This window comes from Phodopus roborovskii, unplaced genomic scaffold (assembly GCF_943737965.1).
Source record: "Phodopus roborovskii unplaced genomic scaffold, PHOROB, whole genome shotgun sequence".
Lineage (NCBI taxonomy): Eukaryota > Metazoa > Chordata > Mammalia > Rodentia > Cricetidae > Phodopus > Phodopus roborovskii.
This window is the reverse complement of record NW_026126517.1, coordinates 31,519,749-31,537,410: the sequence shown is the minus strand read 5'-3', so window position 1 is coordinate 31,537,410 and position 17,662 is coordinate 31,519,749. Positions and strand designations below refer to the sequence as shown.

The 17,662-nt window shown below is 45.2% G+C and overlaps 1 protein-coding gene across 3 annotated transcripts in view; it reads left to right on the top strand.

Annotated features, from left to right (window-relative positions):
- The window catches only part of Acsbg1 (acyl-CoA synthetase bubblegum family member 1), a 54,419-nt gene that overhangs the window by 34,412 nt on the left and 2,345 nt on the right, over positions 1 to 17,662 (top strand). For all 3 annotated transcript variants that reach the window (XM_051197494.1, XM_051197495.1, XM_051197496.1), the window contains 6 exons: positions 5,783 to 5,863; positions 5,953 to 6,102; positions 6,397 to 6,573; positions 11,188 to 11,369; positions 12,292 to 12,522; positions 13,603 to 13,820. In XM_051197494.1, the coding sequence (XP_051053451.1) occupies positions 5,783 to 5,863; positions 5,953 to 6,102; positions 6,397 to 6,573; positions 11,188 to 11,369; positions 12,292 to 12,522; positions 13,603 to 13,820 (1,039 nt within the window). The remainder of the gene's footprint in view (positions 1 to 5,782; positions 5,864 to 5,952; positions 6,103 to 6,396; positions 6,574 to 11,187; positions 11,370 to 12,291; positions 12,523 to 13,602; positions 13,821 to 17,662) is intronic.

The following is a 17,662-nucleotide window of genomic DNA, read 5'->3' as shown; positions in this document are numbered from 1 at the left end:
GTAAAGAGCCTTCCAGGTATGCACAGGAACCCAAGTTTGGATCAGCAGCACATATATGAAAAGCCAGGCACTGTAGCAAAGTGCCTGTATGCACAGGCGAAGGTAGATGAAGTGGGTAGATCCTGAAGCCCATGACTAAGCTCACCAAAAGACCTCAGAAAATAAGCTTGAGGTGATTGAGGAAAGGCATCTGCTGTCAACCTGTGGCCACACATACTCATTCACACACACACACACACACACACACACACACACACACACACACACACACACACGCACGCACGCGGGTATTGTTAGGGCTCAACTCCCAAAATGGCAGTGCCACTGTTACTAAATGGCATCTGGCTGGCTCCGAGGATTGCTGGCAGAAGATAGAAGCTTACATAGCGTTCCTCAGAAACCTGTGAAGTCTGTCTCTGACTGCTAGGAAGAGCTGCTTTCCCTACTCCTGGCCTATTAGCATACACATGTAACACATATCAAAGCTCTACCCGAACCTCCAGGCTCTTTTCCCCTTACTAACATTAATGCTTACCTGTAATGCACTTCCTATTTCCCTCCACTCTAAACTTCCAGGTTCTGCCCCCTCCCTTTCAAGCTGTACTGTTCTCTTTAAACTGACCCTCTACTTCTCTCACTCCCATCCCAGGTAGCCATGCAGCCATCCCCAAATGCCTCTGGATACTATCTCTCTTTGTCTCTCTCTATATATCTGTGTGTGTGTCTGTCTCTGTGTCTCTGGATGAGTCTCTGTCTCTCTCTCTCTCACACACACACACACATGATAGTCATGAGGCAGTTTCATATCTATGGTAAAACCTCCTTCCCACCCATGAGATGGCCTAGTTTAGTGGTTTCTCTGAGCCCTCCCTGAGAAGAAGAAAAACCAACTTGACAGCCCCTGTAGCCAATAATACACCCTCTTTTGAATCCTCCCATGCTGGGTGGGGGAGAGCTGAACAGCTTAAAAAGCTACCTACCATTTCCTGCCTGGGGGACAAATCATCTCTGGAGTTTGCCTGAAGAAGCTGAAGTCCAGACCCAAGGCCTTGGTTATATGACTGCCTTACATTTGAAACAGAATTTATGACATCACCAGACTCCAGCTCAGGCTCCTGATCTCCTTCTCCATGAAGCAGTATCTTTTGCCCATCTTTCATACCTATGGAACATCACCCTTCGGATTAGCCGCTTCTCGTATCCAGAGCTCAGAGCTTCTGAAAGCACAGAGACCTTTGGGTCTTAACTCATTAGACCTCCCAACCTCCCTTGGGCATGGGGTTGGAGGAGTAGCTGGGATAATTGCCAAGAAAAGGCTTTATTTCTGCCACTGGCTGAGTCAAAGGTGAAGCCAGGAGAGGGCAAATAAAAGTCCACGTCCAGCCAGGCATTGGTGGCACATGCCTTGGATCCCAGCACTTGGGAAGCGGAGGCAGGCAGATCTCTATTAGTTGGAGGCCAGTCTGGTCTACAGAACGAGTTCCAGGACAGGTTCCAAAGCTACACAGAGAAACCCTGTCTCGAAAAACCAATAAATAAATACATTAAATAAATAAATAAATAAAATTTAAAAAAGAAAGAGAAAAAAAAAAGCTGGTAAAATGTATTATAAAGTTGTAAAGATGCTCCAAGCCTGCCAAGCCTGGTGACCTGAATTTGATCTCCAGAATACACACAGTGAAAGGAGGGAGCCATCTCCTCGTAGCCATCTCCTCAAATCATTCTCTGACCTCCACACACATGTACAACCATGCAATGTAGACAGACATAAATAAATAAACATAATTTATGTCTTTAAATTTCAGTGAGTCTTTTGCACCCACCATTTATTTGGGTCTTACCTTTTTGTCCCTTCTGAGGAAAAAAAAATGTCACTAATCAACCATGTAGCTACTTGTTCTTTGCCCCTTTCTGACTTCTGCCTTAGGGTTTGTGTTGTGTTTGGCATTACATTCCATCTACATTCTTACCTCACGGTTTGCTCTAGACTTTATAATATGCATCTTGAACATGCCACAGTGCACCTGCAGACAGCATACTACGTCACTTGAGAAGGAAACCCACGGCAGAATGCAGGCAGACCTACAAACCCTACAGTGGGGTTCACTTATCTCAGAGGAAAATAATGAGGTCTCTGCATTTGTGCTGAAAATGTACAGGTGTGTGGTTGGGAGACACAAGTATACAGAGGAAATGAAAAAGGAAATAAAAGGAAAGAACATGACTGCTCCTAGGTATGATGGAGGAAAAATTTTATTATAGACATGTGGGAGAGCATAGTCAGAGACAGGGATGTCTGGGAGAGTCCAGAGTTGACATGACCCTGAGCCATGTGAGGAGAGGAGGGAGGGAAGAGAGAGAGAGAGGAGTCAGGTGCAGGGACCAGGCAGTCCAAAGGAGAACACACAAAAAGACCAGGTAACCGAAAGGCAGCTGGGGAAAGGGCAACCCAGCCCCTGGGATGGAGGAGTTTAGGGTAGGGAGTGGGGTATGCCAGCCAGGAGGATCCTGTAACAGGTGGGGGCTGAGGGCTGCTGAGGGAAGTCTGCTTTGATATGTTAATGGACACCTCAGCCATTTGTACCTGCTTGAAACCTAACTGAGCAAGTCAGAGGACAACTCTCAGGAGTGGGTTCTCATCTTCCACCAAGTAGGTCCTGGGAACTGAACTAAACTGTCAGGCTTCCTGGAAGGTATATACCCTTGAAGGCATCTTGCTGGGTCGTTCCTCAGCATTCCCTAGGTTTCTATAGCAATACATTCATTCAGCTTCTCTTTTCCTTGGGGGGGGGGTTGCTTTTGACTTCATTTATTGAAAGATTAATTTCATCTGATTTTGAGTTCTTGGTTGGCCCTTCCTTCTTTCCTTCCTTTCTTCTTAAAGATTCATGCTAATGTTTTCTCTGTGAGTGGTTCCTGATAGGCGTCTGTGATCTCTCTCTGTTCCTCATGATATATTTGTTTCTCTGGCTGCCTTTTTATTTGTTTGCTTGTTTTTTTTTTTTTTTTTTTTTTTGTTTTGTTTTGTTTGTCTTTTGGGTTTTTGTTTTGTTTTTTTCAAGGCATGGTTTCTCTGTGTATCCCTAGCTGTCCTGCAACATGCTTTATTGACCAGGCTGGCCCCAAACTCATGTAGATCTTCCTGCCTCTGCCTCCTGAGTGCAGGGATTAAGGTGTGTACCACCACTGCCCAGTTTCTCTGGCTACTTTTAAGACTGGTTTCATTTGCCCTTTTGAGGCTAGCCTTACCCTTCCGCCTGCACCTTCTGGGCACCTAATTAGCATTCCTGACTCAAGGTGTTTTCTGTATTACCGATTTTAACACTTTCACTCAGGCTGTGTCTTGGAGGGCTGCTTTCATTCTTTCTTTCTGTATCAATTAATTCATTTATTTATTTGTGTGTATGTGTATGTATCTTGCTTTGAAATTACTGAGATTCTTGACTTGGTGGATTTATAGTTTTAATCTGACTTAGACAATTCTCCAACTTTATTTTTAAAGCATACTTAGGGATTTTGATTATACATATATTAAACTTCTTTATATTATGCAACTAATTTTTTTCTGCTCTAAACATTTTTTGAGGGCAAGTCCAATCTCAGCCCCCTTAAGACATGGCTTTTCTGGGTCTCTGCTTCATGGCCTCCAAGACACCTGTGCAAGGCCTGCTTCTTCCGGCTCAGCCATAGTTCTGTCTGCGGTTTCATGAGCTTTCACCAATGAGAAGTCTGTCAGCATGCTTGTTCAGTCAGTGAGTCATGGACCCTAGGACAGTGTCTGGAACTCTCCTTTCTGTAGCTCTCTGGACCATTCCTCTGAACACCCTTGCCTGACTCATCTCTCTCTCATCTCAGTTCAATTAGCACCACATCCTACCTGCCTCCTCCCTTCCTCCCTCCCTCCTTTCCCCCCCTCTCTCCCTTCCTCCCTCTCTCTGTCACTCCCTCTCCTGTTCCCTCCCTCCCCCCCTCTCCTGTTCACAGTGATTGCTCTGATTCAAACATTACATTATTGGGGCTTTGTTTAATTTTATTCTTGAATTTCTCTTATGAACCTTAAAAATTGTAGCAGTAATAGCATTGACCTAATCCTATAACGCATATCAAATAATTTCAAAATAGCAGTATAGATTTATTGCTGGAATAAGACTGATGAGGCCAGACATGGTGCTATACATGCAATCCCAACACTCAGGAAGTGGAGGGAGAAAGGTTAGGAGTTCAAGGTCAGCCAAGTACAAGTTTGAAGTCGGCCTGAATTACATGAGACCCTGTCTCAAAAAGCACATGCACAGGATCTCACAGGAGCACACTTGAGAACACACACACACACACACACACACACACACACACACGTAGGTGGGAGGGCTAGATGGATCAGCAGATAAAACACTTGTATAAGTCTGATGACCTAACTTTGATCCCTGGAACTCACATAAATGGGGAACTAACGCCGCCAGGTTGTGTGACCTTCACATGTGCATGCATGACATGGGTGTGATTATGCCCATCATGTATACACAACAGTAAATAAATAAATAGCATGTAAAGGCAGAATGAAATGGGAGAGAGGGCTAGGAAAATGACTCAGCCGGTGAAGGGCTTGCTGTACAATCACGAGGACCCAAGTGTCCCCAGACCTTATAAAAAGCTGGGCAAGGCAAAATGTATGTACACACGATCACACAGAGGTCAAATAAAACAAAGCAAAAACCTGCTGCATGAAGTTTGAAACTTCTTTTAACTCTTTCCTAAGAATAAAGAATCAAAATTCAGGTATAAAAATCCCTTGGTGGGGCCAGCACCACACACCTTTAGACCCTGTACTTGGGAGATAGAGGCAGGGATCTCTGCGAGTTTGAGGCCAATCTGGTCTACAGAATGAATTACAGGACAGCCAGGGCCACATAGTGGGACCTAATCTTTAGGAAAAATAAATAAACAAACAAAAACACACAAGTAATAAAACAAAAAACCCTTGATGCAGTTGTGTGTGTATGTGTGTGTTTATGCTTGTGTGTATTTTACCAGCTCGATGTGTAATCTTCATTTATGTCTGCTTGAGGCTTTTGGTTTTTTGTTTGTTTGTTTGAACAGAGTCTTAGTCTATAGTTCAGGCTGGCTTGTGATCCTCCTGCCTCAGCCTTGCCTATACTGAGGTTACAGGCACATGCCACCACACTTGACTATTGTATTCATTTCTTTCAGGTTGCTCTCAAATACTGGAGAATCATCTTTTCTTTTTTACGCATAAGTGTATTTGTTCAATAATTATGACAGTTACATGATCCCAAAGCCAACACTTGAGTTTCCCCCGTCTTTTCCTTCTTATGTTTGTTCCCTCTCTGCCTGTAGGAAATCAGGTTAATTAGTTTTAACCTTCCAGAGTCCCTTGTGGCAATCATAAACAAGTGCCTCTTGCTTGTGTGTGGGTACATCTGCACTCCTTCCTCAGGGGAAGATGTCACTCTGGAGGCACACATTTTTCTCACTTGGTAACTTAGGAGACACTCTCTATTGGAGTTTTAGCACTCCCTGTATACCTCTGTCTTTGTCATCTGCACCAACCTAACATTCTGTTGTGTGACTTGTTCAGTCAGGCCTGAGGTCCCCACCGTCACTACACCCAAGTTCTCCTAATGGTGAACTGTGGACAGAGATGTCCCATTGGAGTAGAGGATCAGAAATAGGAGACTTTTGCCAAAGACCAACACATGCAGGGCTGCTTTCAAGATGTGACCATTTTCTTGCTAAAACCCAATTTGTTTCTCTGTCCATGCAGATCTGGAAAGACTTGCCACATCTAAAGGCAGTGGTCATATACCAAGACCCCCTTCCAAAGAAGATGCCCAATGTGTACACGGTACAAATAGCGGGTCCCGGGTGATGAGTGGGCCTGTCTGTGCCTGCACAGCTGACTCAGACCGACTCCTCTGCCCTGTGTTGCCACAGATGGATGAACTCATGGAACTGGGACAAGAAATGCCTGAGAAGGCCCTAGACACCATCATTGATACCCAGCAGCCCAACCAGTGCTGCGTGTTGGTCTACACATCAGGCACCACCGGAAACCCCAAGGGCGTAATGCTGAGTCAAGACAATGTAGGACAGATATCCAAATGGGAGGGTGGGATGGGAATGATTCTGGGTTGTGGTCCTGCCTTAACAGCCTATGGGGAGGCCTCTCTGTCTGCTCCGTTTAAGGAGCTAGGTGAGTAGGGATGTCCACCCATTTGTGGTTCAGACAGAGCCCTGCAGAGAGGAAAGGGAAGGGAGCAGGCACGAGGCCTGTCCCTAGAGGTCTCCAGAGACTGTAGAAATATCTGAGAAGGCACCTACATACTCTGGGAATCTCTACAGTGGTAGCCTAAGCCCTCATGACCTCCTTCCCCTCAGATCACATGGACAGCACGGTATGGCAGTCAGGCTGGAGACATCCAGCCAGCAGAAGTCCAGCAGGAGGTAGTGGTCAGCTACTTGCCCCTCAGCCACATTGCTGCCCAGATCTACGACCTATGGACCGGCATCCAGTGGGGGGCCCAGGTCTGCTTTGCAGATTCTGATGCCCTAAAGGTCAGTCTGTCTTCCTGACTGTGTGTGCCCAGTATGTGAGCCAGGGCCTGCCCTCCTGTGTGCTTAGATCTACAAGCCCTGTGTGCATCCATAGGTTGCTGGTTCCTGGTGCACATGGTACTCAGAATTCTTTCAGTAGCTCTTTGCCCAGCCTGACACAAATGATCAGACACAAATGATCAGACGCTGATGACATTAAATTGGGCCATATAAATTACCCCAGCCTCAAACACCATCAAGCCACAGTTTCCTCAGCGTATGACCACAAGATGACCAAAGGGTAGCCACAGCTTCCTGCACCTCAGTCTCATAAAATATATCTATTCTTTGCATCTTTTTTTTTTTTTAATCATGAAGAAAAGTTCCCAGAAACCCCTTGGCCAGCTTCTCTGACCTGATGTCTTGTAACTTGAACAGTGTAACATGCTTATTACTAAAACAAACACTGCTGGGGGGAAGCAGGCAGTATGTCCTTGTTTGGCTATTGTTGGTGTGTGTGTGTGTGTGTGTATGTGTGTGTGTGTGTGTGTGTGTGTGATGTGTGCTCTTATACTCTCCCGTGCACATACTGATGAAAGCTAGTAAACATGGGCTGGTTTCTTATATAATTCTCCAACTTTAAAATCTAAAAGCATTAGTATTTTTAAAAAATGTTTAATTTATATATGTGCTTCACATACATAAAGAGCAGAAGAACACATAAGATCCCAAGAGCTGGGGTTTCAGGCAATGGTTAGCTGCCCGGTGTGGGTGCTAGGAACTGAACTCTGGTCCTCTCAAAGAGCAGCAAGCAGTCTTATCTGCTGAGCCATCTCTCCCACCACAGCTACCTTATTCTTTTGAGACAGGCTCTCTCCCTCTCTGTAATAAAGCAAATGAAACTAATTTTAATAATGTTGAATTCAACCCTATAAATACAGAATTTTAACCTACAATTGATATAGTTTTAAAATATTTGCCTTATTTTGTGTGCATGAATACTTTGCCTGCATGAGTGTATGTGTCCCTGGTACCCTCAGAGGTCAGAAGACAGAAGAGGGCATTAGATCTGCTAGAACCGGAGTCATGGATGCTTGTGAAGTATCAGGTGGGTCCTAAGAACTGAACCTGGCTCCTTTGCAAGAGCCACAAGAGCTCTAAACACAGAGCCATCTCTCTAGACCCTACAATCAATATTTTTAAATAAATGTTTACATTTTTTTGGTATTTATTGATGTAGAGACAGGGTCTCACTATATAGCTGTGACTGTTCTGGAACTATGTAGACCAGGCTGGCCTTGAACTCACAGAGATCTACCTGCCTCTGCCTCCTAAGATCTGGGATTAAAGCCATGAACCAGTACACCTGGCTAATTCATTTTGAGATTATAATATAATTATAACATTTCTCCCTTCCTCTTCCTCCCTCTAAATCCTTCTATACCCCCCCCCCCCGCTTTCTTTCAAAATTCATGGCCTCTTTTTTCAGTAATAGTTAGTGTATGCATGTAAATGTATATCTAAATATAACCTGCTCATTCCACATAATGTTACTTGTATGTATGTTTTCAGGGCTGACCATTTGGCCCTGGCAAGCAATTGGTATGCTCTTCCCTGGGGGAGACAGCTCTTCCCTGGGGAGGACCATTTCTCACACCCCAGCTTTCCTCAGTTGCCTATAGTTGTTTGTGTAGGGTTGTGGCCTCATGGGCTTTTCCCTGTACACTTTGGTATTATGTGTTGGTGTCCCCTTGATCAGCTCACAAGTAGGCTGTCGTGTAGGTGAGACATGGATGTAGCTTCTGACATATCTAGGAGACACAATCTCACAGAAAACCCCCGGATCCTCTAACTCTTACAGTCTTTCTGCCCCTTCTTCTGTAATGTTCCCTACACCATGGCCGTGAAAGTGCTTTGTAGATATATCTACTGGGACTGGGCTCCATAACTCAGCATTTTGGTTAGTTGTGATTTTCTGTAGTGGCTCTGTCTATTGGAAAGAGAAGGTTCCTTGATAAGGAGTGAAGACTACACTTCTCTGTGGACATAAGGACAAATATTTATAGATTGCTATTAGGGATTTATTGTGGTTTAATAAAAATCAGGATAAACAAATAGGCCGAATAGAGTTTATTCAGGGAGAAATAACTTACAACCTAGAAAGATGAACACCATCAAGTTCCACCGGATCTTCCGCCCCTGGCTCCACCCCCCCATGGGCGTGGTCAGTGCCACAGAAGGAGACTAAGTGAATATCCCACTACAATTCCCCTTTTAGTCTAAAGAAAAGATTTAGGCTTGATACAAAACCACATACAAAACAGTGACTAACAAGTGTGCTCTAAGAAAAGGAAAATTGAGAATATCTAGTCCTAGGGTGAAGGCATAATGGAGTTTACAATAGAGTTGTCCTAAGCTGGAAAACATAAGTCTAGTATCTAATATATCTAACTAGGAAGAGAGAATAATAGTGGTGATAGTTTAATCTTCAACCTCATCAAGACCTGAGAAGGAAAATAACGATACTAGGGTAGACAGGCAACTTCCAAGGTGCAGCGAGGACAGAAACAGCAAGCTACCTGGACAGTCACCCAAGGTCTCACAGCAATGTTGGTACACCCAGTTTTGGCTAAGGCCAAGAGTACTTGACAGACCACAACAACAGCAGGGAGGTAGAATGGCTGTCTTACCCTGACTTGGCAAGGTCCAGCAGCCTTCTATATTTGTCTCCTGCAAGCACATAGGACTGCATGTCCAAATCAGTGGTCAAGGTGGGGGCAGTTCTTTGACCAACAGGCCATTAGCTGAGGCAAGAATGGACTCCAGCAGGAGCAACAACAGTGTCCAACATATTTTCTGGAAAGTGCACGGTGCTGTCAGGAGCAACAGTGTCTCATGTCAATGGAGTACTAATATTAAAACATTTAAATGCCATGTTCTGCATGTCTATGAAGTGATTGAAGATTAAGTATCTATATCTGACTAATCTCATAGGTAAAGGAATCATGAGTGAAGATAATCTGTAATAATCAGGAACTTAGCTAAAAAATGGAATGAAACTTCCCTGAGTAAAGCAGGGACAAATACCTAAACAATATAACTATGTACATATACATACATATAAATCCCTAAAATAGAGGTAGAGTAGAAATGTCTAGACAAGAGGTAGAACTATAAAGGGCAGCATGATAAATATCCCAAATTGTATCAATATACAAAATGTCTTGAATACAAGAAAAGTATACATACATAGAATATGGCAAGAATAAATGTGCATAAATTGTATCAATATACGAAATGTCTTGAACAGGGATTATGCTGATTCAGTAAATTAGGGCTTGCAGAATCTCCATCAATATCCATGGCATAACTAAGTTAACCGGGATGTCAGGCATGACAACTCTCTTGTTGAGTGGGTCTTCAGTACAATTAGAAAGTTGTTGGTTATGAGGCCATGCTGGTCACTGTTGTGGTTCATAGATAGCACAGCCAGGAAGGACTGTTGTTTGCTTCCCTCCTTTGGCAGCTTGCATAGTACCTTTTGATATCATGAAAGGTAATCCTCAGGGAGGGAGCTTTCAATTCCAACTCAGGGGTTTCTAAGTCCTGGCATATGCAGTGTCTTCAGCAACAGGGATTATTTTCCATCTCTGAGTGGGTAACCAGGGCACAGCAATAGGCTGAATTTTTCAAGTCTCTCTGACAGCCCTGGCCAACAACTGAAAAGATAGCTTCTCATATCTGGTATTTGGATTTCTGTTGGATGGTCTTGGAGGGAGCATTGCCAGTCCAAATGAGAAAAGTTCATTAAAGCTATGTATGTTTGTTTATACATGGAATTTTGTATTGTAGGGTTGTTTTTATTTTTAGACTAATAGTTAATAGTATGATTTCTTGTGTTTTTTTTTTTCAGGCATCTTTATTGTTATTTTACTCATCTTCTTCTATATTTACCTCCCTTCCTCTTCCCTAAAGAGCCCCTCCCATTTCCCCTATCACTTGTACCCCGCTATTCCCCTCCCCCCACTATTGCTCTCAATCCCTCTATCCTGGCAAGTCAGAGGACAACGCACAGGGGTCAGCTGTGTCTTTCCACCATGTTCTGAGAATGAGCTCATGCAGTTGGGCTCAGCCACAGGCCCCTTTATCCACTGACCCATCCTGCTGGCCCTTGTTTTTGTCTGTTTGTTTTTGTTTTGTTTGTTTTGTTTTGTGTGTCTGTTTGTATTGAGGTAGGCTCTCATGAGGTAGCTCAGGCTGGCTGGCTTCAACTTGCTGTTCGTCCAGCCTGAGCCTCGAACTCACAGTTCTCCTGCTTCAGCCTCCTAAATGCTGGGATTACAAACATGCACCGCTATATCTGGCAAATGAGGTTATCACGTTTGAGTTAGACAGGTGCAATAAGATCTGAGGGATCAAGGTGCTGCTGAGGCATCTGGATACAGTGGTTGGCTAGGGACACCAAAGTTCTGTAGCAGACACAGAGATACAGCTGTTGAACCGCAGCCACTGGCATGTGCACAAACTGGGTACAAGCGTGTGTACATCTACGAGAGCACCTGGATGTAGCATTTATACTGTGAAGCTGGGTCTGCAGGTCTGGTACCACCTCTGCTTCTCTCTGGCCTTGAGCAGGGGAGCCTGGTGAACACACTACGGGAGGTGGAGCCCACATCCCACATGGGGGTGCCCCGTGTGTGGGAGAAGATCATGGAAAGGATCCAGGAGGTGGCAGCTCAGTCTGGCTTCATCCGGCGCAAGATGCTGCTGTGGGCTATGTCAGTGACCTTGGAACAGAACCTCACCTGCCCTAGCGAGTAAGTTGGGGCAGGTGGCCTGAGGAAGTGCAGGGCTGGCTCATACACAGTAACAGGCAGGAATGTGATGGGTTGTCCTGGTTCCAGAGGACTTCAGTTTGAGGAAACTCTCTACAGTAGCCTGCCTACATCTGGGCTTGTACTCTGAAACAATTGCAAACCTGATGGAGACTTAGCTGGGAAGACTGGCTTGTTCTTTTGTTTTGTTTTGTGTTTTGTTTTTCAGAAGAATTCGCTCTCCTAGGTTCACTTTCCTCTTGCCAGCTGCCTGCCCTCAGTAGTTGGCTTCAGTGATATAGACTTGGCCATTCCAGTTTTCCCAGCAGCCCATTTGACTACTCAGATCTCTCCCAAATCCCATCTGATTACTTACTATTATTACCTTTTGTTTATTGCGACAAAGTCTTAATAGATAGCCCAGGCCCGCCTAAAGTTTAGGAAATCTCCCTCCTTGGTCTTCTAGGTGTTGAGGTTATAGGTGTAGACCATCACCTGTCTGGTGACTGTTTTTTAAATTGCCACACAGTGCTGTGGGGGTAGTCACAGTAGACATCTGGCCTGAGGTGGGGGTGGGGGAGGGCTATAATCCCAGCACACAGTAGGCTGATGCTGGAGGCTGGACAGTTAAGGTATGCCTCTGCCACAGAGTAAGTCCAAAGCCTGAGTAAATTCATGAAACTGTCTCAAAAGAAAAACAAATCAAAAAGAAGGAGCTAGAGAGATAGCGTGGCTTGTTTAACTTTGCGACACATTTGCATGCAATCAGGAGCACTCACACATACAATTGCACACAAATTCACGTTGCACACAAGGCCAATATCCAAAATATTTGCAGTTCATCAAAACAGGTGTGTGCTCATGTGAAAGTATTTGTTTTTCTTTCTGTGGACTGTTCTTTCCCCCACCCCCACCCCTCTCACAGTGACCTGAAGCCCTTCACAAGCAGACTGGCAGACTACCTAGTGTTAGCCAAGGTCCGCCAGGCTCTGGGCTTTGCCAAGTGTCAGAAGAACTTCTACGGAGCAGCCCCCATGACTGCAGAGACACTGCGATTCTTTCTGGGCCTTAACATCCGTTTGTATGCAGGCTATGGCCTCAGCGAGAGCACAGGCCCCCACTTCATGTCCAGCCCCTACAACTACCGTCTTTACAGGTAAAGTCTGCAGTTGGGACATGTTGAGAGCCCAGATGTCCTTGCTGACATGCTTTGGTGCCTTGGGGACTGTTCCTCTTACTCTCCCTTCCACAGTGGCCACAGTGCCGCCTTGGGCCAAGCCCCTTGCTTGCCCTCCTCCATCTAGGTGGGCAGTCTTTGACACTGTGACATGTGTCCTGTGGCTGAAGACACCTTAGTTGCCAGGGCCAGGAGTCCCTGGTGAAGAAGCTTCCCTCTTCCATTTCTTCCAATAGGGCAGGGAATGCTAGACCTGGCGGACAGGCTCCCCCAGGGGTGGGACTAAGGGTCAGGGCCAGGCTTCTGGAAGGCAGAGAGTGATTTAAGAGTGGTCTGTTGTGCTTTGGCACCTCCTTCTTTATCTCGTATGATAGTGCTCTAAGTTCTACTATTAGTATTCTGGCCTTTCATTCATTCATTCACTTATTCATTTGATGAAAACCCTTCAAGTGGATCAGCCTTACTCAGCTAAGGTGCTAATTAAAGCACAAAAACCCTCTGCTTTTAAGGTGGCTCAATTGGTAAATCATTTGCCACACAAGCATGAGAATCTGATTCCCTGAATCCATGTAGAAAGGCAGGAGGGAGACAGAAGCAGATGGTCCACTGTGAGTTCAAGGCCAGCCTGGTCTACATGATAAGTTTCAGGTAAGGCAATACACAGTGAGGATCTGTCTTAAGTGCCATGAATCCCAATGCTGGGAATATGGAGACGGAAGAGCTCTAGAGTTCACCGGCTAGCCACTCTCAGATTGGAAAGGGCCAATTTCAATCAGAGATCCTGTCATAAAAAATAAAATCAAGTGTGATGGAGGAAGACACCCACCCAACATTGACCTCTGGCCTACACACACACACACACACACACACACACACACACACACACACACACACACACACACACACACACACACATACACACATTTATTTTTAAGTCTTAAAAGGCAACCCTGAGAGGGAACCCCTGCCACCAGTGAAGACTGAGAGGTTAGGGATCCCAGAGCATCCCAGCAGGGGCTGACCCAGGATTTTCTCTGTCCTTGTCTCTTTTATCGCCAGCTCTGGCAGGGTGGTACCTGGCTGCCGGGTGAAGCTAGTGAATCAGGATGCAGATGGCATTGGTGAGATCTGCCTGTGGGGCCGCACCATCTTCATGGGCTATTTGAACATGGAGGACAAAACATGTGAGGCCATTGATTCCGAAGGCTGGCTACACACGGGTGACATGGGCCGTCTGGATGCTGATGGCTTCCTCTACATCACTGGGCGCCTCAAAGGTGAGCATCCCTGCCCTGGGGGAGATGGGGACTGGAGGCAGAAATCAGTCTGCTTCTAACACTGCTCATCACCATTGCTTGTGACTGTTAAATGTCTCTATCAGCATCAGTTCTGGGCAAGTATTTTCACAAATAAATAAGGACATCCAGAGAAGTTATGTAACTACTTCAGGGTCACTTAGATAGTGAATGGGAGGCAAGGGATTTAATTCCCCAGAAGAAACAAGATGAGACTCCTAGAATCTCCAAGGCATAAGTATTATGTATTTTTGTGTAGAAACACAGACACGAAAGAGAGTAGAGCAGGGTGGACACAAAATTTAAAGAAAGCATGAAACTTCAAAGGCATTCTCTGCAGAGAAAGGGAAGTATAGGAACTCCTCCCAGATGGCAATTGCACGTTCTTTCTGGACCTTCCTCAGGCAGGGGTGCAGCTCACCCTAGGTTCCAGCTGAAGGAGGCTCTGGTCATTTGAAGACACAGGAGGTGGCACTAGGCTGTATTGGCCAGTGAGCCCTGCAGTAAAAACCTGGTCCCTAGAGCAACAGATAGCTGGCTGCTATGGAAACAGTGCTCGCTTCCACCACCTAGTGTTTACTTTTGTAGTGACAAATAAGGAAACATGCATTCCAGACCTTCAAGGTAGCATGGTAAAAGCTAAGAACCCAGATACCTTTTCTCCAAAACATACAATTAAACCAGTACTGTTGACCAAAAGGACACCCTTTATCCACTGTCCCTCAGTGCTACCTTTCTCATCTGCCCAATGACTCTCTATGAGTCAATGTTGAGACTGTTGTTTCATGGCATAATCTCCCCTTGTGTAGCTTTAGATCGGGGCCGGGCTGCTAGTGTCTGGTTCTGTGTGTTCTGCAGCCATGATCTTCCTCTCCACGACGACCTTGGAATTTGCATTCCATTTGGATTTTAGACTCACTGTTTGGGTGTATGCTATAGGATGGCTTAAAAGATGATTTTCATCTCATGAGTTTGTAGATTAACTTCGTGAGGGTGTAGACCTTTCAGAGTTGAGTCTGCTGGTCCCCAAATGTGCTGTCTCTCCCAGCTCTGTTTACTTACATCTTTTGACTTTTCTCTCAACAGTATATTCTAGTGTTCAGTGTAGAGCTTTTGCATCCCTTTACTAATATCCATTTTGGAGAATTTTATTTGTATGCTATAGTAAATAATAAGATTTTTTTGTTTTTGATTTGTTTTTTGCTAAGATACAGAATGCAATTAACTGTTTTTTATATATTGGTCTTGAGTCAAGTGATCTTTGTCTTGTTCTAGGGATTAAATATAGGTCCTGGAGCAGGCTAGGCAAGAACTCTACCATTGACCTACTTACTGCCCAGACTCCTACTGTTTTTCCTGAGGACAGGATCATGCTACATTGCCTAGACTGGCCTTGAACTTTTAATATGTGTGCCTTAAGCTTGCCAATTCGCTGAGATTACAGATGCCACCAGGCCCTGCCTCAAATGACCTTAACAAGTTCACAGAGTAGTTGTTTTGGAGTCTTGTGTTTGTTTTGTTGTCATTTATTTATTTGTTTGTTCACTTATTTAACAGGGTTTTGCTAGGTAGTCCAAGCTGGCCTTGAACTCATAGCAATCCTTCTGTCTTAGCCTCTAGAGAGCAGGGATCATAGGTTTTGTGCCCCATGCATGACTGCTATTGATTTTTTTTTTTTTTTTTGGAGTTCTGTGGAATGAAACCAGGACATTGTCTACAGCAGGAAAGTACTGTACCACCGAGCTGCCCCCCCCCCCCGTCCCCTTGCTAATTCTAGCATGTGTATCCTTTTGAATTTCCTATGGACAAAATTACGTCATCGGTACATAATAACAATTCCATTCTTTCCTTTTAATTCATCGTCATTGTTACTGTTATTATTTATGCCCTCTCACTCAGGTTAGGAAAACTTACTCTTTCACAGTGCCAAACAGAAATGGCAATAGTTGAGCGGGGTTTGGCCCTGAGCATCAATCGAAAGAACAGAAGAAACACAATGTGCGATGGAGGCAACTCTTGTTTTGTTCCTGATCTTCAGAAGGTTATCTTCTGAATTTAAGAACCATTTCTACATTTTAACATGCACACCTGTGCACACCTGCCATGACTCATGTGTGGAGGTCTCAGGACAACTTTCAGGACTCAGTTTTGCCTTCTGCCTTATTGAAGTGGGACCTCTCTGACTCTTCCTTCACTGCATACTCTAGGCTAGCTACCCGTGAGCTTCTGGGTAATTCTCTTATCTGCACCACCCGCCTTACTGTAGGAGCATTGGTATTACAAATGTATACTACCACACCTGGCTTTCCATGGGCTCAGGGGAATCGAACGTGGGCCATCAGGCTTGCAGTACCTATCAAAGGGCCTATCCTCTATAGTTTATTGCTAAGTTTGTTTGCCATAGATTTGTTGAAGATATGCTTCATTAGATTTAGAAAATTCCATTCCATATTAGTTTTCTAAAGGGTTTTAGTCACTTACTGAAGATGCTGGTAGGGGTGGGGAGGGCGGGAGTGACAGAAAAGCAGGAGTGAAGCTCACGAGGGTAGATGTGAGCATATGAGCAAGGCTAGAGCTGTCTTCATGTTTCCAGAGTTTCTGTTTTCCTCTGCCTTCTGCTGCAGCAGCAAACCCTGGTCATTTGAACTCATGTGGATTCCTTTCTGGCCAGCTCACCCCCTCAATCACTGGCCCAATCACTGGAATATTCTAGAACATTGATCCAAAACACTCGGTGCTTTCTGTCTACAGAGAGGTCTTGTGACGATTGGTCCTGAGCCCTCTTCATCCACCACCTCCACCCCCAAAGGCTGTGCTTCTGTGGGCTCTGCCTGTCAAACCTCTCTTCACGCTTTTCATCGGTGGGGCTGAATGCTTCCTGTCCCCTATAACTCCAGCATTCCTGTCAGCCCCACTGACCGGGAGCTCCTCACAGTCAGGCACTGTTCTGTTCTATGCCTAATGTTCACAGAGTGTGGCCGGTGACCATTTATGAATTAGACAATATAGGAGGGCAGGAGACAATCTCACAAACCAGTCAGAGTGTATTCAATGCATTTATTTTATTATATAATTTTATCTTATTTTTTTTTTCTAAAAGTCAATGGGTTTGTTTATATTTTGGCTGGACCTAGGGGGAAAGAGCTCCTCTCAGCCTTGCCTACAGCATGCTGCTCCAGTTTCTGGAAATGCAGGAAGTGTAGGTCTTTAAGGAAAGAAAACCTGTTGGACTCTTGTCCTGGGAGAGGGCTCTTCCTCTGGCAGTTAGACTTTGTGGCTGCTCTCACAGCCAGCACTGGGTCACTGGGAAGCTTTTCAGTGTTTGGTTCTATTGGGTTTACAGCTATCTAGCCTGGAAATCTATCATCACTCAGAAGAGAGGGCTGAACCCCTGAGTGCTGTGCAGTGGCCGTGGCCTTTCCCACAGAGGCACAAGAAATAATCAATGAAACATGTGCCCTGGGTAGGAAGAGAAGCATGAGGACAGCTCAGAGAAGGGAGAGGTCAGAATGGGGGGTGGGGGGTCTGGCCATGTGGGAAGGACAGGTCTATCAGGAGGGAATAGCTTGTAGCAGTGAGGGGCCCCATTGCAGGGGAGCGAGGATGCTAAGCAATGGGTCTCGGAACTGAACTGGGTGTAAAGCGTAGGTTGGTTACTCGGCACCATGAGGCAGTGGCCCCGGGTTCCTCTGTGCAGATGGTAATGAGAGAGCACTTCATTAGAGGCCGACTGTGGGAACTGATCAAACAGCTGAGGGTAAAGCTCCGGCCTGTGCAACACCTGGGTCTGATGGATGCCGTGTAATTAACAGCCAGTTTGCAAG